Here is a 24,835-nt window from a genome sequence, read left to right on the forward strand (position 1 = left end):
TTTGTTGTATGTGGAGTTATACCGGACCAATTGAAAACAGTTCTTAAGTAGTCATACTAATTTATTGTAAATAATACTTTGATTTATAATACTATTTTAAATGAATTGCTTTATTAAACAATGTGGGTATAATAAACAAGATGAAAATAAAAGATTTCATTAACGAATATTTTATACATTCATTATGATCATTAATACTAGCCAACAGATTATTTTCATACATTCATCGAAAACTTATTTTCTACCATGTTTGAAAATCCCTATCGCAATTGCTTTATTTTTCTAATTTTTATAGGATTCATTCACTTATTAGTATATCTTTACTTTACTTTTACATCAATAATTCTATCATTAAGTTCTTTATTTTTAATTAAATTTTACTTGATAAATTATATTTATATATTTTACTATAGTTTAATGAAGAATATAAAAATTTACGAGTAACAATTTCTTATTATCAAATAGTTCCTCTCCTACTTATGTATAATAATTTCAAAGATTTTAAACAAGATATTGCTTTTATTGCACGATGTTACACATTTATGACAAAAATGAATAGATGAAACACAAAACTGTGAAAATGTTAGAAGAATTTAAGAATGTTGTTACGCTATATTCGATTTATTAAAATTATGAAAAGAATATGTGCGTTTCTATTTCATTTCTGTTTCTGACAATTGTGAACACAATGAACATCGGAGATTTGATATAAGTTTTAAATTATGAACTAGTTTAACCTGGATGTTAATATCTTCAATACGCTTATTAAAATGTTGTAACTGTATTTCTTTAATAATCTTCTATTCTATTGAAAATTGAACCCTATTTATTTATTTAATAACTCAGAAGCATTGATTATACAGGAAATTGCTCGCTGATGAACAAACGCTGAAATACTAAAATGCCCTAACTTAACGAGTCTTTAATAAGTATTTCTCTAGAAATTACATTCTTAATTGTATTCGTGTTGCACCACTCGTTTATTCAGCACTGTCCAATATACGTAACCAAGTATTATTATCTGCTAAAAATTGTTTGTTCAGATGTTGCAAAAAAAAAAAATCATATTCGATTCTACATTTACGAGGGACATTGTAGTGCAATATTATTTCTATTCTTAGAAACGTTGATAGCTTAAATTGTTACATCATAAAGAATGTAGCGCAGAACAATTGAATTTTGATACCCACTATTATTAGGTTGTCGTAAGAGTTCGAATTATTTATACATTTATGGGCGAGTTCGATTTCTAATAATTCATTATTCTTTGTTAAGATAATGATCATTTATCCGAAATTTTATGCGTATAGGTACTGACTTTTAGTTTTATATTTTTCACTTCTAAGAATTTATAACGCGTTGATTACTATTTAAATAGCGAGTAACTAAATTTAAAAAAAAAACTGTGGCTCCGTAAACTATAGGTTACATTCAAAATAATTGATTTTTAGATGTAAGATAATTTACAAAAGTCTACGTTCGTTCTGTACTGTTCAATATTAATTCAACATTAATGATCAATATGTTCGATTTTATAAAATGTAAATACAAACCATGAGATAATGATAAATGTTTTGTCGATTCTTTGCTGTTATATAAAAGTATGTATTAACATATATTAATTTCCCATAACTGTCCTTGAAATATGTGTGTGTTGGCAGGGGGGTCATTACTTGAATAATTTTGTCCTGTTATTGTATAATATATAAATCATTCCTTGAAATAAAAATGATACATTTTCGTAATCAGTCCACTTTTTATTGTTAAATGCAAATACATGTAGTTACATACAAAATTACTATGAGACAATTACAAAATTGTTTGACAATATTTGTTTTTACTCCAAACATTTTAGGTATAAAGACATGTGAACGGTGATATTATAAATACATATCTTATAACCAAATTAATTACGTTCGAATAGGCATTATCGTCGCATTACGTCGTGTTACAAAACAAAAATTCTTTCCTTCTCGACGATTAACACATTCTGTAAACGTAAACAATTAGCATTACAATAAAGTACATCAAATTCATTTGACACATTTAACACTAGGTGTAACAAAAACATGGCTTACGTTGTTTCATTCACGAGCCTTTGCGATTACATGTTCTGAATGTTTCTTAACGTAATATAAGATACAATGTATCTTGACCAACAGCAAATATTAATTCTTGTGTAATTGTTTAAATTCTCTTGATTTAAAAATACAGCTCTAATTGATAAATATCGAATAACTTATTTTCACAACATATTCTTACAATTTTTTTCTATTTCATATTTTTCGACATAATTCGATTATAATTTAAAGAAATTTAAATATTTTCGTTCAAAAGTGCATACAGAGTATAAAAATGTTAGTTATAAGTAAAATAAATAGAAACTGATGTTACGTAATAACATTATTATGTAGTATTGCTTTAATATTTCATATAACATGTGACTACTACATAATACTGCAGTATTCATAATCAAAATATATTTCCGTTTCCTAAGCATATAAAATTTTCATCATGTCAAACAAAAATAGTATGCACAAATTACACGCTGTAATATATTTATTGTAGTTTAACCCTTTTTTAAATTGCTCGTTATTTAGTACAATGTAAATTGTCCTGTATCAAATACTAATTTTCTTTATTTTAGATAAAATTGTTAATTACAAAAGTACTTTGCAATATACCCTAGTTATAATTACAGGTAACGCTTCTTACGATAAAGTTAGAACACAATGAGATTACTTAAATACTTTGTGTATAATTAATAATCTGTAAAACGAATGTAATTGTTTCTGCGTACATACATATATTGTGTGCATCAACGTTGACAGTCAAACCCTAGTTTTGTGTAAACGAGACGCAGTAGAAGTTAATAAATAACTTTTATGTATAATAAATAATCGATGCGTTTTATGTAATGGACAATCAAACGAATTGTCAGGATTTCATGTAAACGGAATTATGTACATTTCGCGAGTTTTCCATTTCTTACGAGTAATTGTCCCGTGGTGGCCGTACTTTGATTCGTTGTTTCTGCGTACGAGGAGATCGGGATGTTACGCGAAATTCGAGTGGCAAGTCGTAACATCGGCAAACACAACAACTGGGAAACTTGAACCAATCGCTGAAGATACCACGGCATTCATTATTCGGATCGTAGGCAAGCAACCGATGAAGCCTGTATTGCTGCTCGCATTTACATCCGTCTCTGCAGTACATCTGTTTGTTCTCGTGTCTTTTATGAAACAAAATCGTTTCTAATCATAGATCGGTTAACTAGCACGAAACAAACTACATTAATGACTTTTTAATACTCGCAAGGCAAATGTTTTTTGACGATTTCATGGCTAGAACCATTCAAAACCTTGTGTAATTTGTTTTAGATGTTCTAAAACCTACATTTTTTAAATCAATTTCAATCTAATATAAATAGTTAATCATTTTAACAGATTTTAAAAATTTGATGTTCTTCTGTGCGCAGCTGCTAATATGGTAGTTCAATGTGATTCCCATTAAAATTTTTCTACTTTTATATATAAAATATATTTCCTTAAAGATGTGCAAGTTTTGAAATACATTTGAAATCATATTAAAACAATCAAGTTTTATGTGGAAGCCTAGAATGCTTACTATATTTTGTGTAAGCCAGGTAGTAAATCAAAAATTGTTATCTGAGAATCGCGAGAGAGTGACGAGTTTACATTGATATTTACTTACGTGCATTTTTCCCAGTGAACGTACTGCTCAAACGGATACAAATTCAGGAGTGCTAATACTTCTCCCCTTGTATTATTCGCCCAGAAAGGAGCAACGACTTCTTCCTTTACGGGACAAGCATTTCTGAAACATATACAAGCATTTGTTTCAATACGTACTGTGTTTCAAAAGTTTCAGTATTTCTTTTCAACGATAGAATATTAACTTTTCATGTCAAATTCGTGTGATTTTCAAAATCACTAGCTTCTAAAGTCTTCGTTCCAAAGTCTTGTTGAACTTATAAAGCAACCACTCACTCATAATAACGTTAGCAACACTGATTTTTTATACCAAAGATTATGTATATTGTGTTGTAAGGGATACATTTAGAGAGAAGATAGAAAAAAAAGTACTTTCGTTGACTGTCTAAAAAATGAGTTTCATGTCATGACCAGTATGTTAGATAGTTCAACTCTACAATTATAAAGGTATAGCAATCTAAGTTATCCTGAAAGAAAAGTGACACCCGACGCAACGATAGTTCACTAACTCTTCCCTTACAGATTACTTTCTTCAATTTTCAGTTTTTGGAATGTGTCATGTAACGTACACTATTAATTATGCGGAACCCGATTAAGTTGCGAGGGTGTCAAACAAAAGTGAAACGGCCTCAGATAATTCATAATCGATGCACGTGATACCAGCGGTACTCACATGCCTCTCAGCTTCAGAACCGGTTGTTCCTGTTGTTCCTTTGCTGCAACATCCTGATAAAGTTGGCCTTTCATGGAAGAAGCTTCCGGCTTATTCGCAGGTCGATATTCTGGTCGCGGTCGAAATTCCTGTTGCTCGTTCGAACTGGTAGTCTCTTGAACGGTCGTTTCTTTTAGCGTAGCAAACAGGTCTCCGCTGGAATCGAGTTCGTCTGGCAGTTCCGTGGTGCCGGGTAAGTTAAACGTCGATGTTTCCTCAAAATTCGCCTCGGACACCTCCACAACATCAGCAACTTCTACCAATTCTCCCTCAGCCTTGTCGATCTGCTCGGAAATTTCGTTGATACTGAAATTCTGTTCTTTCACAACCTGGCTTGTGACTGTTGCTGGTGCCGGTTCCTCGGTCGTGTTCTGCTTTTTAGCTTCATTGCCGCTGCTCGTGAAAGTAGTTGTCGAAGATTTGATGGTTGGTTCACGAATGGTAGAGGCAGTTGTTGATGCCACGGTTATAGATGACAACGATTCAACTGTGGACGAAGCGGTCGCAGTTGACGGTGAAACGGTTGTCGAAGTCGAAACCGTCGATTTTTCGGTTGGCCGAAAATGGGGTCTCGTGTACTCGCTCAATTTCGGGAATTTGTTCAGCCGTTTCGAGGGATTGTTGTTGAACGATCTACTTGTGAAGTCTCGTCCCTCGTACTCGTCACCACTTATCCCTAAACTGTCTTCATCCTCGAAGTACTCGTAATCTTGAACGTACTGATATTTTCTAAAAGTTCGTTTGTCGTTATGCTTTTAGATTTGGCGTAAACAACCCAATCTTTTGCACTTTTTGTTTGCTGGTTTAATAAAGAAACTCGTAGCTTTTAGACGGTACTTACAGTTTTATCAACATCCTATTTTCATTTGTTGAGACTTCCTGATAAGCCAGGTGTAAAAGGAATATTTCCCAACGTTACAACGGCATTTCAGCTACTTATAATTATGAGAAAACAACGTACAATCGGAAGCCTCAACGGACTGCACGAATTTTACATTTTTTTGTTTGTATCGCAGATGTTTGAGTGCAAAAGATTAAAGAGGAAAATTAACTTGGAAAATGAACTCCAACGTTTCAGTCATTTTGTTTCACGCTTACCTATGATCGTCTGCGAAATGGTTATAATAATCATCATATTTCAACTCTACATCATTTTTCTCGAACTCCGCTCTTAACACATTAAAATGCCTTTCGTCTCCGTACATGCGTCTCATTAATCCTTGATTCTCTTGCACGAAACGACGAACCGCGTGCCTAAAGCAAAACAAAAATATACATGTCATTAATAAGAAAATTGTCCAGCACGTACGCGTTTATAAGTTCTGTTAATGATTAAATATCCTGCCTATATAACTTCTTTCTACATCTGTTTTGAATTAATTTCATTTCCACATCCACTTTCCTGTCCTAATTCATTCTGTCCTTCTTCCTTTCAATCTCCATCTCATCTTTCATCTTCTTTTCTAAACATCATCTTATTATCTTTATATTCATACGTAATCCATACTCTGAGTTTTATTCCAACTTGAGCGTTTATCGATGATCCTAAAGATGCGTATCATTGAAGTTACATAGTTACAATATAAAGCATATCGATATAACATCGATGATACAAGCTTGAGTTTACAATATACATATATCAACGGTATGCAACTTTAATGACCTACATTCCTAACATTATCGATTAACTGCAGCTACAATTTGATATAACATTATCAATGAATCGTGTGCTACTTTCTAGCAAAATGACATTATAAACGAAATCAACGATTTATAGTCCTAGTAGCTGAAATCTAGGCTGCAGATGTTTGTACAAGTACAGGAATTAAAAAGGAATTGCTGTTCCTGGTTGAAAACCAACAATTGGGTAGTAAATAAAACGAAGACTTTTTTTGAACTTACTTAAAGTTTTTATTCGCGTATTCCACTTATACAAAGCCTACAAATGTATAAAATCCGCAGTCTAATTACAGCAAATATTACAGTAGTCATATAATTGCATTGCGCGTGGAATATATTATTTTATAAATATAAAATTTAAATTTTATATAGAGATTTAAAAGCTGCGTTATTCGATAATATAATGTTACAAGATAATATACACCCTGTTCTCACTAATATATGGATACTCATCCAACGTTCACAAAAATATAATTATTCTGTATATGTCTTTCTAAACATATCCGTGAAAAGAAGTTTCATAAATTATTTTCTTTAATTTTTGAAGAATATTTATTCAAAGTGTGAAAAAATAATTTTCAGTATAGGATCATTGATAAAATCTCAATAATTGGCAATATTAGACAAAAAATTAATATTTCAATTTTTACGAACTGTATAGTATTAGTATAATTACGTTTGTAATTATATCTTAACAGAAGTCAGAAGTTTCACTGTTTTTACAGTTATATGCTGTAAAAGCAGACTGCTTTCTAAGATTTTGTAAATTCTTATTTACCAGTTCTAAATTTCCAAGATATTTAAAAGCACGATATTCTTAAAGTCACTAAATTCTTAGAGAAACGAATGGAAGGCTATCCTTTAGGATGTTTGTACAAGTACAGGTATTTCTAATATTTACGTCCGGATTATAATAAAATAATATGGTTGAGGTACCAAGGATATGCACTGCCAGCTACTGTACACCAGTTTTGACGCCGGAAGTCACAGGGCAGGTTTGTAAATCTCGTACGTCCGGAACGCGAGTACGGTTTACTGCAGGCTGACGATGCATCATATCCAAAAGTACTTGGGCCACCACTTCCTTGACATCGCACGAGCTGATATATGATCACCTATAGAATAAAACGAAATTAAAGTGATAAAAGCTTTTGATGATCGAGTTTACGTACAAACAAATCATTTATATGAAAACATGAATAAAAACATTTAGTGAACTCGTGTAACCATTGAGAAAATATTGTATATGTTAGGTCAACAATTTCAAATTTCAAAATGTGCTGTAGATTGTGTCAAATTCGGGAATAATTGGATAGCTATCGACCTGCAAATTCAAATATATAATATTTATTATTTAGGGTTGATTCATTCAAATATCGATGTTATACGAAAAATATATAAGAATTTAAATATTCTTGTAATCGCAACCGGGAAGTTTTAAAATTTAATTAAGGATATTAAAATATTTTCGCTACGCTCCTACTTCTAACGAGTTAGATTAGTTGACGTTATGAATTTTAGCAATTCGTACCACGTATCGTGACCGCGTTCTACCAATCGAAAGTTAAAGTCCATCCACAATTCGCTCATGTATCAATCGGGTGCAGAACGAAGCAAACGTGCTGAGTATACTACAATAAGGTATACTGAAGATTAACGGAGTCCAACAATTAGATCGCAATAAATTAAACTGTGCAAAATGCAAAATCTTCATAAGAAATAATGTCGAACTAAAATACAAAGCGTTCTGTAAAAAATAAATACCGTCGAACAAAATAGCATTGAGAAATATAGAATATGTTTACTTTCTTATACTGGAAAGGAAGTGAACTGGTCAGATCAGAGTAAACATAATTTATTGTAACTTCATAAGAGAAAACAAGTATCTACCTGGACTTATTTTAAAGGATGGAACCGTTACTTTCACTTCTCTAAGTTATTTTTCTCGGGGTCCCTTTGTAGTAGGAACCGGGCAGGAAAGTGAAATGAAATATTGGTTCAAACGATTCTAATGATATCGAAATATTGTCGTTTGTCTCAAGAGAAGAAATAGATTTACTCAGAAAACGATATGCTCAGAACAATGTTTTCATATCAATTAATAAGGATTTTTCTAGTAGATCGAAACGTAAAAGCAGCGAAAAGTAAGAAAACATTTCTTCATCAAAGATTGCAATGACCGATAAAACTCTCGGCTATTTGATATTTCTAAATACACTTCGGTTCATAGAAGCTTCACTATACATTTTGGTATTCTTGTTTCAATTAGTGGAATATTTAATAAAAATTTGTCCATACGTTTATTAAGAGAACTCGAAGATCTGAATGTAAGGGATGATCGTTCGACTTTGTATCATCATGAGCTGCAGGAAGAGCAAGACAGAAAGGCTAACTTGAGGAACCACAAAATGAACTCTCCTCTATACTGCACAAGAATTTGGCAGCGCAATGGCCGCACGATTGCAGTAGGGTATTTTTTTTACCATTTTCTGTGCAATCGTTAACATAGGCAGAAGTTTACGAAGGCTCGCAGGATGCCGTTAATAAAACAGCTTTACAATTAAAATCTAACGTTACTTTGCACTATATTCTTCCAACTTTTTATTTCAACGTTCGACTATCAACATTTCAACAATTAACTTCTAATAACTATCGCCGTAGGTGCAACTGATGGAATCAAGCGTCATAAATGCAAATGAATTTAAGTGGATCCATGCATAAACAATTGAATGTGACAATAGCTAAATCGCGATTTGCTTTCCTTAATCTAGAATCTGTCACCCTTAACACTAAACCTACCGAACCGATCAAGATGATCAGTTTCACATTTTTGTATTCCAAAGTTGTTCAAATCGTGAGGACTCTTTCATAGGAAATGATTGTGTGAATGAATTGAAACTTATTGATCAAACCCATTATAATAAAAATTGTGAAGAAAATGCTCGAGAAATTCAGTCTTGTCATCGTTATGAAGTAACAAACGTTGATCGCGTTTAGGTCACGGTAGCTTTATTGTCAAGTAGGTTATACTATATTTAGATTGTATTATTTATTATTAGACTTCGAAACTGGTCACTTTTTGTTTGCGCCTGTTGCAGAGTCGCAGTATCTGTACGCAGGTTGTCACTACAGCAATGTTACATTGCATAGAAATTGCAAAGTTTTCCGGTTTTTCAATATTAATACGGGCGAAATAAGCTCACCTGGAGAACAAGACTCCCGATTACATTCATAACTCGTATTTGACGGTCGTTTAGAGGGTTGGACCGTCGGCCCAGAAGGTATTGGCGGTATCAACGCGGCTGGTTCGGACGCGTATCGTTTACACTGGGAAGCCGATTGCTACCGTAAAAAGGGCGACGGGACGAGGGAGCGAGCATTCGTGGCTACATGTCAGCACCTCCACGCGCGAAGAGGACGCTTTCATTACTGACTGTAATCAGCCGGCGGCTCACACGCGACGCGAACGGGCATCGGTAAGCCAGCATTGGTAAAAGTACGGGCCGGGAAGTCCTTCGCGGAGCGTTCGACGCTCGCTTGACCGAGAATCAAGAGAAAGCAAGACAGAGTTACGAGGGAAGAAAGGGGAAGAGAGAGCAACGTCGGCCGAAGAGTAGGTCACTGTTGCCGGTACCGTTACCTTTGGGCCCATTGATGTGTGTCACGGGGCCCCTTCAGTGACGTAGCAAGGGCTACGCGACTGGTCGCCCCAACGGATTTCTTCCTTGATCAATTAGGAGAAAGGTGGTTTTGCCTCGCAAGTGCGCGCATTTCAGCGTGGACTCGGCCGGCCCCGGAAATAGTAATGTTAGTCGAGATGAATGTCACACTGGACCAAACTAATTGCATCGATAAGACAGTCTTTTGATTTATGGGTCCATATCTCGTTTTTACAAAAGTTGTATATTCTGTTAGAGCGAGTTTCACTGATATGAATCTTTTGACTTAGCGAGTCTGTTGGTGCGAATTACGCTGATAAGGCAGTCATTTGATTTGGCACTGCAGTCGCTTCGGACAGTGACAACAAATAATTGAAATTAAAATTAATGTTATAATTGGTACTGAAATTATATAAGTGCTGGATTTATTTCAATTTAGATCAAATTTTAATGTAACATTATCTAGTCGTTAACGATTTTCATCCGTGCATATTTTCTTCTTTTTCACAGCCAAAGGAAGTTGGAAATTGCTAGTTCTAATAGCTGTCATTTTTTGAAAATGATTGAATCAAATTAAAAATATTTGAATGAAACGAAAATATATCTGGAACCGCAAAACTTGTTTTGGAGAATTAGTTTTGTACTAGTATAAAATATTTAGCTGAAATTCCTATCAAATACTACTTAAATTACATGTAATAAAGATGTCCATATTCATTTCTTACAGAAGAGCCTCTCTTATCTGAAGGTTTGTTTTTGTCATATCCTGATAACAAAACCTAGTAATATATCTTAAAAATTCATTCAAGTCCTCTACTAGGTGATAATTTATCTAATTAATGCAATGTGATTAGATAATCATTGTACTCAATACTCGTAATCGTGCCGTTTCTCTTTAACATTATTTTTAAATTTGTATTGTATAAAATTATGGTAAAATTTGTGAAGAAATTTTTCATGATCGTAAATGCTGTTTACGGATTATAATGGAACCTACTGTGTGTTCTACTGACCTCGAAACCACTGTCACTGCAGCCTCTTTCACTGCAGTATCGCACTCCTGTGCGAAGACAACGTATTTAAGTAAACACACATTCTTCCGTTAGTACGCTTCCACGTTTCAAAAGAGGAACAGACACTTTTTATATGTTGCTACTTATGATCGTTGAGCACAGATGTGAAAATTATTTTAATCTTAATCTACTTGCCCACAATTAACAAATACGAAACTATAATGTAGAATTAGCTAAAATTATCGTTCTATAGACATTCGATATCTCCGTGGGTCATCACTTTAAAGTACAGACTTTCTATAAATCTATTAAATCTGAACTACAAGGCACTATTGATTATAAGACTGAATTCATGATCTTCAAGATACTCCAAACAATGAGAGAAATTTGGAAATATGTATACTGACGGTTTTTTATCGATTCAAAGTCGTCATTCTTTTCTTCGCAAGAGGATTTATTAATTGCCAAAGATAGAGGAAACCCACAAAAAAATGATAGCAAATATTTCAAGGAAGAAGATATTTTTATTTTTTCTGAAAACAAGAAGTTGATTTCTGTAAAAAAAAATTCCGAATGAATTTGTATATACACCTACATTACAATTGTGAATTTAATGAGTATTGTATAATTGTATAAGCTTTTATAAATAGCAGGAAAAATGTCTAGTATTCATATATACAAAAATATGAATATCAAACATTATTAGACACAATAATGTGCTTAGAAAACGAGAAACAAAAAATTAAACACATTTGCTACAAAAAAAGAGTCAAGGTGCAGCGAGTAGCTGTTTTCAACCCTGACCTTAATTATACAGTTAAGTGGAGTATTATAAGCCCAAGTTATTTTTTTATTTTAATTTCTTTGGTCCCTTTGAATCCTTGTGAAAAAATCTGTAATAAAATATTAATATATAATGTAATTACTATTATTGAGATTATGGAACGATGGCTTCAATTTTAATGACCGTGGGTCCGTAAATTTCGCAAAACTGACAGAACTACAAAACCAATTATATAGTACATTCTTTATTATTCAAATATCGATTATTTTATTGTTGCAATAACAGAGATTCAGTATTTAGTTCTTTAATAAGGATCAATATTTTCATCCCAATTTGGTTCCACTTCAAATGGGATGAGTTTGGACAAATGGGAATTGTTCTATACTAACTGGAATTCTCCAGAACTGGCAGTCTGAACAATGACGATGAAATGTCCAGATTTTGGTTATTGTATCTGTTATTGTATTATTGATAGCGCTATTGAAGTATGGCATGAAGATAAAGTAAATGAAAAAGTAGAATTCTGTATCTAAGAGATAAACTAGTCCAAATTTACTTTGCTAAAATGTTGTGGTCATCATATTACTACTCTTCCCTTATTAAAATTTCTCCCTTATCTTTGATGATGGAAAAGAATTTAAAAATGAAAAAGTTTCAGCAATTTTGTCAAGGTCTTATTTTCCAAAATTGTAAGACTATTGATGTGTCTAATAGCTGAGATTGAGACCAATTTAATAACACAATCACATTCGTGTGACATTGAGAACATGAAATTTAGGAACGTTTAGGGATATTGTAATGATTTCTGCTTTGATGAAAATTGTTATAGAAGAACATGGATCGATCTAGCCCCCAGGTACAGAATTTATACCATCGCTAAGTTATACAATTTAAAAAAAAATTTACCAATTAAATTACATAACAGTATCTTACGTGCTAGATTCATACGCATCATCCGGTACACCTTTCATTTCTCCTTTCTTGTAACGATCCTCAGTGTCTTTGTTTATCCTCCAAAGTCCTCCCGCGTACCACAGAAAGACACAAGAGAGACTTAAGAAAGAAGTGAAATGAAGAGCACCTACGTAACTGTTCATCGCATCGTGAACTACACCTTGAACGCAAACAGAACAGTAATAGATGTAGAGATCTACATCTATTCTAGTGTTTGAGAAGATAGTGAAGTAAATGAACATTTACCTATGATTGGGCCTATGGCAATAGATAGTATACCATTGGAAACCATTTGCATGCCCGAGGCAGCGGGCAATCTTTCAAGTGGCACGTAATCAGGAATTATTAACGTTTGGAAAACAGCTTTCGTCCCTTTTGCAATGCCAATAATCAATGCAACACCGATAACAACAGCGTAGCTGCTTCCCCAGATCGATAATACTGAAACCGATAATATTTATTCAATTAAATTTGATTGTATTCAATAATTTGCACTGCATGAAACACTGTTCTTCAGATGCTAATCAATGTAACGTACTTTTAACTTTTAACTTTTGCGGATGGTAAACGATTCAAATTGAAAACGCTTGAGAAATTTTTGTATTCAAATAATGAATTGTTGTACTTACTAGTTCTTCCAATGGTCGAGCCGATCAACGATAATATGTAAAGATTCCTTGGCGTCCAACCAGCTTTTTGTGCCAAAAGTGGAACGCACAATCGTCCAGTAATATCTGATGCAGCTTGAATCGACATGACTGTTGCTATCGAAGTTCTTTGAAGTCCAGACAGCTCGGCAAGAATGAAGGGTATCAAAGCGTTGAAGTTTGTCTCAGCGACCAAAGATATTCCCATCCCTATTGTAGAGAAAACATACATAGTGGCAGTTAATTAGACGCCAATAATAAAATTAATTCATTATATACAACACTGGTTATATTAGCTGCATCAAAAAGATACAAGATCACAATCATTTATGTTTAATAATCTCCCGCCATGTAGTCTATCTAACCCAGACCTAAACCAGAACATATTCTTCCTTGTGCTCCACATTGTATATTTATTGATTTTTTAAATATATTTAAACCGTAAAACGTTTGCTATCCATATGAATGATCTCGGTGCAATCATTAAGATAACTAATCAATCTTTTCAGCTATCGACGATATCCTCAGATTCTGGATTGTTTCAAAGGGCATTGCCTTTCTCGTTCCTGCTACTATTGGCAGCACTTTTGCTATAGTGCATCCTGTTTTTATCTTAATATATTCCACGGTTGTTTTGTATTTTTTCCCTTATCCTTCAAGGCCAGTTCTAGACTATCTTGATTCAGATAGCGGATTTTAGTGCCAATTACCATTCGCTTTTTCTGGTGTCTGATCGCACGGTACAGCTTTAAGCGACGGCCTAGAACGTGAATTATTGGTTCCAGAAATACGGTGCATGTTTTCCTATCTCGATTTCAAACTTGCAGTATTGCATGTACATGCTTCGATTATGTCAATCTTTCATTGCCGTTAGTGCCGCCATTCGTTTCACGATTTTAATCATTCATAGTACTGACTGCTTGGTCAGTTGATTGTTAACAGCGTCAGGAGAATTTAGGAAAGAAAGAAAAACAATATATTAAACAATTGAGACGTTACCTAATATAACTGCGACGTAACGAGTGTCCTTCAGCATATCGAGATCCAAATTCTCTGAGATCGTTGACAGAAACGTTTTTTTATCTTCCTTTTTACCCTCATCATTCAGGCTTGGCGTGGACGTTTTAATTTTGATATTGTCACTTTTATACAAGAGTTGGCATTTACTTTCAGCATCATTCACGTCAGTTTTATTTTTCAGGTCCAATTCTTCAAATCCTTTGGTAACACGAGCGTCGATACATTCTACGGAAGATTCCATGGTGTCATTGTCCTTCGTGATACATGAAATCTATTTAAAATCAAATCTGACGGTGAACGTAAGTCCGCGTTCGTCACCTACAATATGAAGAAGACACAAAACTGCAGTGTTAAAATCTTATAAGACGAAAAAGATTTTAATATTTTCTGACAAAGTAACGTGAAATTACACAGAAAAGTTTCGTAGAAAATAATGTTTGGAAACGATTTAAGAAAAAAACATTCGAACTTCCCAACTTCTGCAAATATTTTTCAATGTATTTAAAAAATTAAGAATGTAAGAGAAGTAATATGATCATGAAAATTAACAATCGTATTTTCATTTTTCATTTCTACCGACACAAATGATTCCGAGACACAATTATTCTTGAATTAGTTTCTTTTCTATGATACGTCGTTGTCAATGGGATTACGAGTGACACCCAAATATGAACTCTTTATGCAACGTTTAGTGTCTTCTTAACAACGATCGCATCTTAACGTGTCTATGACTTACCTCCATTTCTCTAAATGGTTTTAACAATGACGCTCCAATGAAAGCATGTGCAGCAATACCAGAGAGAATTAAAAGAGTTCCGGTGGTAGCATAATTCTCTAGTAATTTTGTTATTAGAAGAGGCATTAAGATAGGACCGAGACCGGTCAGAGTAACCGAGCATCCCATTGCCATATTACGTTTCTTCCGGAAGTACGTATTCATTGCTAGGGTCGTTGCTGGAAACATGATTCCGAAACCGATGCCTGCGAATTAAGCCGCGATAGAATCCCATATAGTCCATTATAGCAACTGAACATTTTCAACGAACTCCAATCGAGAGCTTTTATAATGAATGCGTGAAGAGATATTATAAATCACTCACCCAGGATAATGCAATATGTGAAGATAATAGAAGGAACAGAGACTGCAAACGCAGTCATGCAGATGCCAACTGCAATTGTCATGCTGCCGACAAAAGCAACTTTTCGAAATGTGAACCTTTTCATCATCGGCCCGCTTATCAAGCCTAGACTGCACGTAATTGTCCCATTTAAATGAAGAATTAAGGACGTTTGTGTGGCAGTAATACCAAGTGCAAGGAAACGTTCCGTGAAAATGAGACCGAAGCATTGTTGTATAGGTAGTATTGACATCTGTAACAATTGTCGTATTCAAAATACAACGTATGTACACATACGTATGTAACAAATATGGAAACTAATTGGAGAATCCAATTCTAAATCCAAATCCAGCGATTCTGATCAATTACGATTTTTTAGACATTTCTTTTACACGTTATCTGATAGACTAATGTTTCTAATTTGCGAGAAAATAACTCAAACCTTGTGGACCAATTTTGAAAGTAAATTTGTTTTCCTAAAGAATGTCCGAATATATAAATGTGATTCACTGTAACATCATATTTAAATATCAAAATCATTGGAACAAATTAATCTTAATTATCTGGACAATTAATCGTAATTATCATTTGTTATATTGATATTATTGTTGTTATTATTAAGTGTGTGCATTTAATAGATTAATGACCTTTCTTATCGTAAAATTGCATATAAATAAATTGCATAAATAAAGTTGCATATAAATGCAACAATGTGCATACTATATTTATCAGGTTAAAACGCTCAGAAGAGATAAATACATTTTAACGATTAGATACGTATGTAAAATATTATATAGCGCTTCCACTCACATTTTTATTATCTTTGTTTCCCTTGATAACGTCAGAAAATTAAACAAGAAAAACACTGCCCAAGAAAACTTAATAAAATTCTGAGTACAAAGTAAGGAATTCTGAACAATTTGTAATAATTCGTTTTTATGAAAACAGAAAACGCTCATTGGCTTGTCAACTAAAGATCCAGTAAATAACAATTTCTGAAATTAAATACACCGCTATCTATAACGTAAATTAATAATGCATACTTTTCTCGCTGATCACCCGATTTCCAACTACATAACTTGATCAGTATTTAATCCATAAGCTGTTGTAATCTGTGTATAAGCTTTGAAAGTTATTAATCTGTTGACATTTCTTAATATGTCATTCTATTCTGAATAATATCTTAGATTTTAAATCACATGCAACGATTGGTATTTAGAGCGGGGATTATACAAATGATACACAGACAATATTTTTTCTGTAGATTCCATTGAAAAATTTAATCTTACGCTATTTTCCCTCTGAACCCTAGAATTTTTACATATCTCCCAAATCTTTTATTATAATTCCTTTCCTTATGTCATATATATATATATAATATATTATATATAGTATTAATATAATATAATATAGTATTAATATAATATATAATATATTATTATAGTATTAATACAATATAATATCATTGTGACTGCGAAAATGACTGAAAAATTACAGTACTATTTAAATAAAAATTGCTTTGATCTCTTTCATCTACATTCTATTTTGGATAATATAATTAAATATAATAATATAATTAATATAATTAAAAAATTAATACACGATTCGACCAGGCGTTTGACGTCCTGCGGATCTTTTAAATTTAAATGGTCAATTTAAGTGAACACCGTTTTCATTCTCAATTATGTATCCATCGTCACTTTTTCATGTCAACTAAATTCATCGACGTTATATATTTTAAATAAGCATTGTCACTATTAATTGTAACTGTAAATTATATGTGACGAATGGTACCGTGAGTGTGTAAAAAGATTGGGTGAACTTCCTGATTTTCCTGGTTCCGCTGATAATGAGATCATTATCTTATTTTCTAATTACTTTCAAGTATACTTCCATTACAACTTTGCAGAAATTCAAATTATACAGAATAACAACTTTTGCTATTAACCCCCCGTAGGAGGTTTCATAGTTTAATAAAAAAAAAATGTCAACTTTCCATTGCAATATGATTAATAAATTACCCGGCATCTAACTTAACCAAACAATTTTAAAGCAATAAATGTAAAACAACAAATCTTGCCGATACTATCTGTATTATTAAAAACTTACTAAAACATAATATGAAATAGGGGGAATCTCGATGACGAATATACAATCAGCAATGATAAAAACGATCATCTACCTTCATTCAGTAGTCATAATACTTTATAAAATATATAGTAATTATACTTGTTAGAGCAAATATCAACGATCAAGTATAAAGTAAATATAAAATGCATCACGATATTACTACGATGAAAAATGAAAAACTTACATTAATGATGGTTACAGCGGCGACGATCATCCATGCCCAGCCTCTATCAGCCTCGTCACGTGACATCCTACTAGCTACTATCGTTCTTCAGTTTTGGAGATACGTATCGAAAATCACCACAAAACTGCGTTTCTCTTTTCTTTCTTCGTGCCGTCTTGAGGCTGGCGGTAAACTGCAATCATAGCGTGTCAGCTATAAACCAGGCGGGTTTGAACAAATGATAAGATACGTAGCTGTCTGGATAAGTATTGAACGCGCATGGCTACGCAGACAAATCTAGAATTGTTTACAGTTCTACAATTCTTTGGGGGAAAGCAGTTCAAGATATTACTCTATGTATGCAATGATTCGGCTATTCGGCCAGGTTACACTATAACCGCTACGCTGAGATGATAGCAGATCTCCGCAAAAACTGTTTCTTTTTTTTCGAAAATGTCCAACATCTAGCTACTTTAACACTTTCTGTATTCGTTTAAAAGAACTCGTTGATATCGGAACTATAACATTAATTGGCAATGTTAGAGTCGGTAATACTATTGAGATATCAGTAGAATAATGTGATGTGTATTATAATACTATAAATTAGTGCGTAAACAGTGTATAAATCAAGTACAGTTAGTGTATTATATACGTACAATTGAAAACAAAAGATATTTATACTTTCAAGGACTGATCTTTTAATTCTTTGTTTGTCAGCTTAAAAATCACACGATAAAAGTCACGCATTTTTGAAGTCGAAAAATGTATTGTTGCTGAAATTTTTAACAGCCTTTTGATTCATTATTAAACATACCAAAATCTACAGATTTATCACATCGATTTTTGTAAATTATAATAATTATTTATCAATGTTATCTTTTCCAGTTGTACGAAATATGAAAGTCTTTCTCAAGCTGGAACTAAGTTAAAACGCGGAAGGTACAAATCATTCGCGTTGGCATTAATCAGTGTAGAGATTATCGCAAGCTTAGAGGGGGTCTACATCTTGAATAACTGTGGCGCATGCATGCAACGAAAGTGACATAATATGATAAAATATATATTTTCCAAAAGAAGCGAAGAATTGAATTTGAACACAAATTATGGAACCACATAGAAAACGATAAAAGAAAAATGTTATTCAAGTTCTTCTACATCATTTACAATTTCGCAGTTATTTACAACGGAAGTTACAGACTTCATACAATACGGGGTGTCTCACCTAACTTGAGCATTTAAAATCTCGCTTACTTTTTATGATAGAAAAAGATGTCAAAGGGAAACATTAATTGATTCAGAGGGGCAAATATTATGATAGGCAACAAAATTTGTTCAAGGTTATATTCTTTGAGATTTCAAGGTCATCGAAGTTTTTTTTTAATGAAATGATATATTTTTATTATCGCTATATAATAGCTGAGGTCAAGACGAATTCAACCACCTGTAATATTGTGGCTTTTACATAACCTTGAGTACGAAAAATTCATAACAGTTGTTGTAAATAGTGAAATAACATGATACTCCTAAGGTCTCAAGAAATGTTCTCAAATCTTGACTGATGACTGTAAACACGCTTACAATATATTGTAAACAGTGATACAAATTCTTCTCCTTTCAATGACCCTAATCAGTACGTTTAAGAAATTCATCGGGATTTATTCGATTGTGTGTGTGTGTGTGTGTGTGTGTGGAACGTTCATACGTGTAGACAAGAGACAAATTTAATAGACAGACAAAAACGTGCGCTTTATTATGCAATAAAAATTGGAATGATCACTGATCCAATCAATCGTAACTCGGATCGTTTTCATAAATTTATGTTTGGCAAATACACTGTTTCATAAAATACTATTTCAAATATTGCCACCGAGGTTTATGATACGAATGATTAAAATTTGCTTTTTGAGAAGATGCGTACAATAAGTGATGTTTTCAACTGTCTAATATTGTAGTTAAGCTAGCAGTAGCTGATTTATTACTACACACGCTTCTAGTAAACTCGTGCATTTCTAAGTGTCTAGCTTCCAGCTCAATAGTGATTGACATATCATAAACCTTCAAATGCGACACAACAGTCAATAATGAGACCACAATGCGCGCGATCTTCTCAGCCCTCGAACAGTTTACTACCTATTGGTACCTACGTATTTGGGAAGCATGAAGAGTGCCCCTTTCGACCACTATTCAAATGAAGCACCCTGTAATGACATATTTAAAACCCTTGGTTTCGGGCGGCCACATGACACGAAAGTGGCCTGTATGACTTGGCTCTAGAATTCGATACCGAGATAGGTACGTTATTATTGACTACACTGATCTAAATCGTGTGTCGTTATTACTGTATTTAAGTAAGTAACGACTAGAAACAAGCTCTTTTGAACAAGTTCGCATCGATTATTTCACGTTATTTTAACACAAAAATTTCATCCCTAAAGGAACGACCGCGTATAGTTCTATTACATTACTTTCGAAAAATCTGGCAGTGTTGTAGTTCTTTGGTGTTGAGTGTTAATAAGTCGGAAATGAACCTAAATATTAATTTTTTGAAATGAGTTTTTTGAAACATCGAACAGAAGCGGATAGGAATGGAAGACGTAATTGTCTAATCAAAATTTACTAATTAAGGCAGTGTAGGCCATAGAAAACCTTTCCAGCTATCAGATGACTAATTCATAGAGGTGGGTGGGTACCCGAGATATTTCGGGTTAAAATCCGGTCGGGTATTTTCTTCGGGTTCTGGGTCGAGACCCAAAACTTTTGGGTATCCGGAACATTCGGTTATCCGGATTTGAAATTGAGGCCCGAGAATTTTCGGGGACCCAAAATCCTGAAAGCGGATTGGGGAATGTTTATAAATCTAGAAATATGTTATATATTATATTTATTGCGCATCTGAGGCAGACGATACACAATCAAGAAGAACGAATGAAATGTCTAAAGCCTCCCCAATCCCATTTTGGAATTTCGGATTCACGAAAGTTTTTGGGATCGGATATGACTTCGAGTACCCGAATGTTTCCGATACCCACACACCCCTACTCATTCATCAATGTACTAGCTGCACTGAAAATACAAAAAATGACAAAATTTCACCTATAAAACAGTGATTTATGTCGTTGCTTTATTTTCTTTATTTCGCCAGGCTATAGTTTATTGTAATTAGTTTAGCACTTCTTAGCTTGAATTTGATTATTTTTCTATTACTATTGGACAAGCGTCGAGTTTGTAAATTTCAGTATTTCGAACTCGCAAATTCGACATCGTGAATTATTTGAAAATTGCCACGATATACAACGTATATATATGTATATATATATATACAACGTTAGTATAAGATTAGATAAAGAGCTTTTTTAGATAATGATCTACATTGTGACTAAGTGAAATATAACACTCATGCTATATAACATTTTAAAACTGTATCGTACTTCACTTCATAAAACTGTTAGAAAATAACGACAATAAGAAAATGATAGGAAATGAGGTAAGAGAAGATAAGACTCGACGTAAAATGATACAAATATCATTAAGTACATTCTCAAGTTGATACAAGAAAATCGTATTTTCATATAAATAACAAAAATGAATTTGTATCATATTGGCAAGAATGTGCTGAATCGAAAGATATAATAAACTAATTTTTGTAAGTTATTAATGTATGAACTTCTACTTATATAACCAGCAATACACATACAGCAATCTATGTACACGTGAAATACAGTACAGCTTCTGGTCTATTTACAGTTATTATTCAAAATGTATCATACACATTCATAATCTTGTATGCTTACTTCATATCCGCAAAGATAATTCTATATTTGAAACAAACACATTCTCGAGAGCTGTGGAATTCGCTATTATAGTGTTCTTATGTTGCTAAAATGTACGTAATAATACTAATTAACATGATCAAATATTTTTAATTGTTCATACGTCATAGTATTGCAGCAATAAGTTTAACAAATCTATCCTATGTCAGTATAATAAACAACCTCTACGGAATAGTGGAATAAAGTGATCGTCAAAATACCTTCGCACAAACTGACAGTCAAATTGCCGGAGGCGGATGCGCGGTCAATGTACGAAATCGAATATTTGTAAAAATCGATAATTTAATGAACTAATGAATAAAGAGTTTATTGAGAATGCCGCGACGTAAAAAAAGCGATATGATAATGCATAATAATATGCATATTCACATTTTTTGCCTCGTATCTGTGCATGTATGCAATAAACAATTCATATGCGTACATGATACAAAAATGTAGCCGAGTCTGCAACCATAATTCACGAATTGAAAGTATGTCCCTATAAAACATTTTACTTATAATATCCAAATCATTCGTTAAAACATGGAGAACTTACGTTACAATAAAAATTCGTAGATAATCGACTTCATCCTTAATCTTATATATCATTATGGCATAAAAATCTATTAAACCATACACTTTTTGAAGGAAAAAAGTAAGGTAAAAGAAATAACGAATTGAGGAAGATTCGAAACGATTTTCCCCACGGAACGGACGAAATCTTTTTATCAACTCCGATTTCATCGCGAGTGCACGCTGTGGTTGTCGCATTGTAATTTAAAATTTGTATCACTGGAAAATACCATATTCTTTTCACTACGCACATTTCGGTGCTTTTTTACGTCGTATCTCAATAAAAACGATTGAGGGAGTAACGCGCGTTCGAGATGCAACCGCAGTCTATTCGATACTGTCTCGACGAATGAGTCACACGACAAAAGCTGGCTTCGTGAGTCAACTCCTTGACTCGTTATTTCATTTGCATACATCATTGAACTTGCATCGATATTATTTACCCGCATAGTTGTTCGATACATAGGGTGTCGTGCAAAGAGTACTACAACATATAAAAGATGATTCTACGTCTATTCCAATTAATCGAATCTAATCCATTGGCAACATCTGCCGATTTGAATGGAACTTCTAGAGCAAATAATTTTTAGAAAAACATTTGATTCCAATTTTTTATTGTTTATGCTGAAAGATTAAAAAGAACTCACGAAAGCGTGAAGAACAAATTAGGTAAAATACATTGGACTATAAATACGGACGAATAATTTCAACTTAACTATATACTTAAACACTCTATCTGTGTATTTTTAATAAACCATTTAAATATACATATTTGAATAATCTGTTAAAAAGAGCAGTCATTTGTTAATTTTTTCAGTTGAAAATTTTTATGCATTTTCTGAGAAAATCGTGTGTATAGGAATCATATACAAACGTAATTCGATTTTTGTTATTTTTTTCGTTGTAAGGAAATAATGCATAAGTACATATTTCTTGAATAAGTATAATACATAGATTTTGCATATATACATAAAAACAAATCTCAGAATTAGGGTTCAACAACACGTTTTCGAGATATCTTGGAAACCAAAACGTGTGTAAAAAATTTAAAGCTGACATTAGGTAAGCGGGCGATAGTGATGGCATCTAGTAGCTGTTGGTAGAAGCTGTAACTTAAGTAGAGACACCTAGCAGTATCATCCGTGTAAGTAACAATCAACCGCGTGATTTTAACTGCTCGTACTGAGGAGCTGAAGCTTTAAAAGGTACTTGAATAACATTGTGAAGAAGAACTAAACATATAGTAAGTCTAAATTATCATTTATTTGTTTCATAAATTAGTTAATTATAAGATTACTTGATATTAAAATTATGATATATACATAAACAGCTTTCATCGATTAATGTTAAATGAAATATGTATACAATATGTATATGCAGAGATGAGTAGATTCATGTCTGATATATGCATTTGAATTAAAAAAGTTATTCTCCGAATTTTCTTTGCACGCATTTACTTATACAAAATTATTCACATCATTATTGTGTATACATACGAGTTAGTCAACTTTTATTTGAAATGTTTTCTGATATCACCAATGGTTTCAAAAATATTCGCAATAATCTATTTAAATAATACACTTTGTATATTACGATCACTACAAAGACTCAGTCAACATTTATATAAAACTGATCATGTTTTACAAATCATAGCAGCATGAAGTTCTTAAATTATGCCCATTGATGTGGTTTATTATATAGGTTATGTGACATTTGAAAACCAATAGATACGATTTAAGAAATCGATTGTTTAAATTGTTCCACTTACACTGTGCAGGGTAGATACCCCAAAGCTGAGCACTATATCAAGAATTCGTATATTTGTAACAAATTAATTTCTTTTTGTAAACAAGTTAAACATCTAATATTGAACGTATTAAACATCAAGCTACGGCATTCAATACTAACGTAGTATAAATTAAAACTACAAAATAAGATGTACATACAACGTAACACATTTCATATGTTGCGATATATGTAGATTACTTCCTTTTATATTTGTTTTGTTGTTGCATCTATGTGTAATATTTTATTATCATAAATGAAATGTTAACACGTTTCGTTTAACTCTTAAAATATTGTGTTTTTTTATACGAATTAGTAAAATTGTTATAAAAGTTGTTTTATAGATAAATATATAATGTTGCTTTAATAATTTTTCGATTGCCGTAATTATTATTTAAGTCAGTAATAGTCGGAAATATATACTTGTTTACGTAATATTATTAATCTTGTATTTTTGCTTATTTGTAAACATGTGATCTCAGTTCTTATTACATATGTACATACAATTTTATTACATATAGCTTATAACATTATGAAAGTAATAATTAACTCTCTAAAAATTTCTTAATTTAGATTACTATATATTTTTAAGAAATTAAAAAGATATTGATTATATAGGGTAAATATTTTCACCAAAAGTATATCTGTTGTTTTTAATAATATGTACAAAGAAATATGTAAGAGAGCAAAAATGTTTAACTCTGAAAGGCAAATAATCTTGAGGAATACATATCTGTTCTATCACAATAATTGTGAGTCAAACATTTTTTTCTTACGCATTTCTCGTCATTAAAAGTAACAGAGATATTTTATGTATTTTCAGATAACTATCTGTACAAATAGGTTATAATAAATTACTAACGTAAAATGAAATATTAATACATGGTTACAACGTACTATTATTTATAACGTATCATAATAAAAATACAAAAAATATATAGATATCAGTTTTAGTTCTTACGTCATTTTGTCGTTCGTTGAAATGCAGAAGAGAATAGTGTTCTTTGAATTTTAAATTTGCAAACGTGAATAAGTGGATCGATACATTGCA

The 24,835-nt window shown here is 32.5% G+C and overlaps 1 protein-coding gene across 7 annotated transcripts; it reads right to left on the reverse strand.

The window, feature by feature from the left end:
- Positions 1–1,736: 1,736 nt before the first annotated feature.
- spz4 (Spaetzle domain-containing protein 4) lies at positions 1,737–24,835 on the reverse strand. Of its 7 annotated transcripts, none has more exons than XM_033482387.2 (10): positions 24,746–24,835; positions 17,639–17,810; positions 15,307–15,577; positions 14,943–15,187; positions 14,186–14,477; positions 13,169–13,396; positions 12,786–12,980; positions 12,519–12,699; positions 11,606–11,694; positions 6,337–7,244 (listed from the first exon to the last, which is right to left on the reverse strand). In XM_033482387.2, the coding sequence occupies exons 2-9, from the start codon at positions 17,702–17,704 to the stop codon at positions 11,652–11,654; spliced, it is 1,521 nt and encodes a 506-aa protein (XP_033338278.2). In that variant the 5' UTR covers positions 17,705–17,810; positions 24,746–24,835; the 3' UTR covers positions 6,337–7,244; positions 11,606–11,651. The 7 variants fall into 7 exon arrangements, with proteins under 7 accessions (XP_076378669.1, XP_033338278.2, XP_033338279.2 ...); XM_033482388.2 differs by having other exon boundaries at positions 23,768–24,814; XM_033482390.2 differs by lacking the exon at positions 24,746–24,835 and adding an exon at positions 21,983–22,338 and having other exon boundaries at positions 14,186–14,459.

This window comes from Megalopta genalis, chromosome 6 (assembly GCF_051020955.1).
Source record: "Megalopta genalis isolate 19385.01 chromosome 6, iyMegGena1_principal, whole genome shotgun sequence".
NCBI lineage: Eukaryota > Metazoa > Arthropoda > Insecta > Hymenoptera > Halictidae > Megalopta > Megalopta genalis.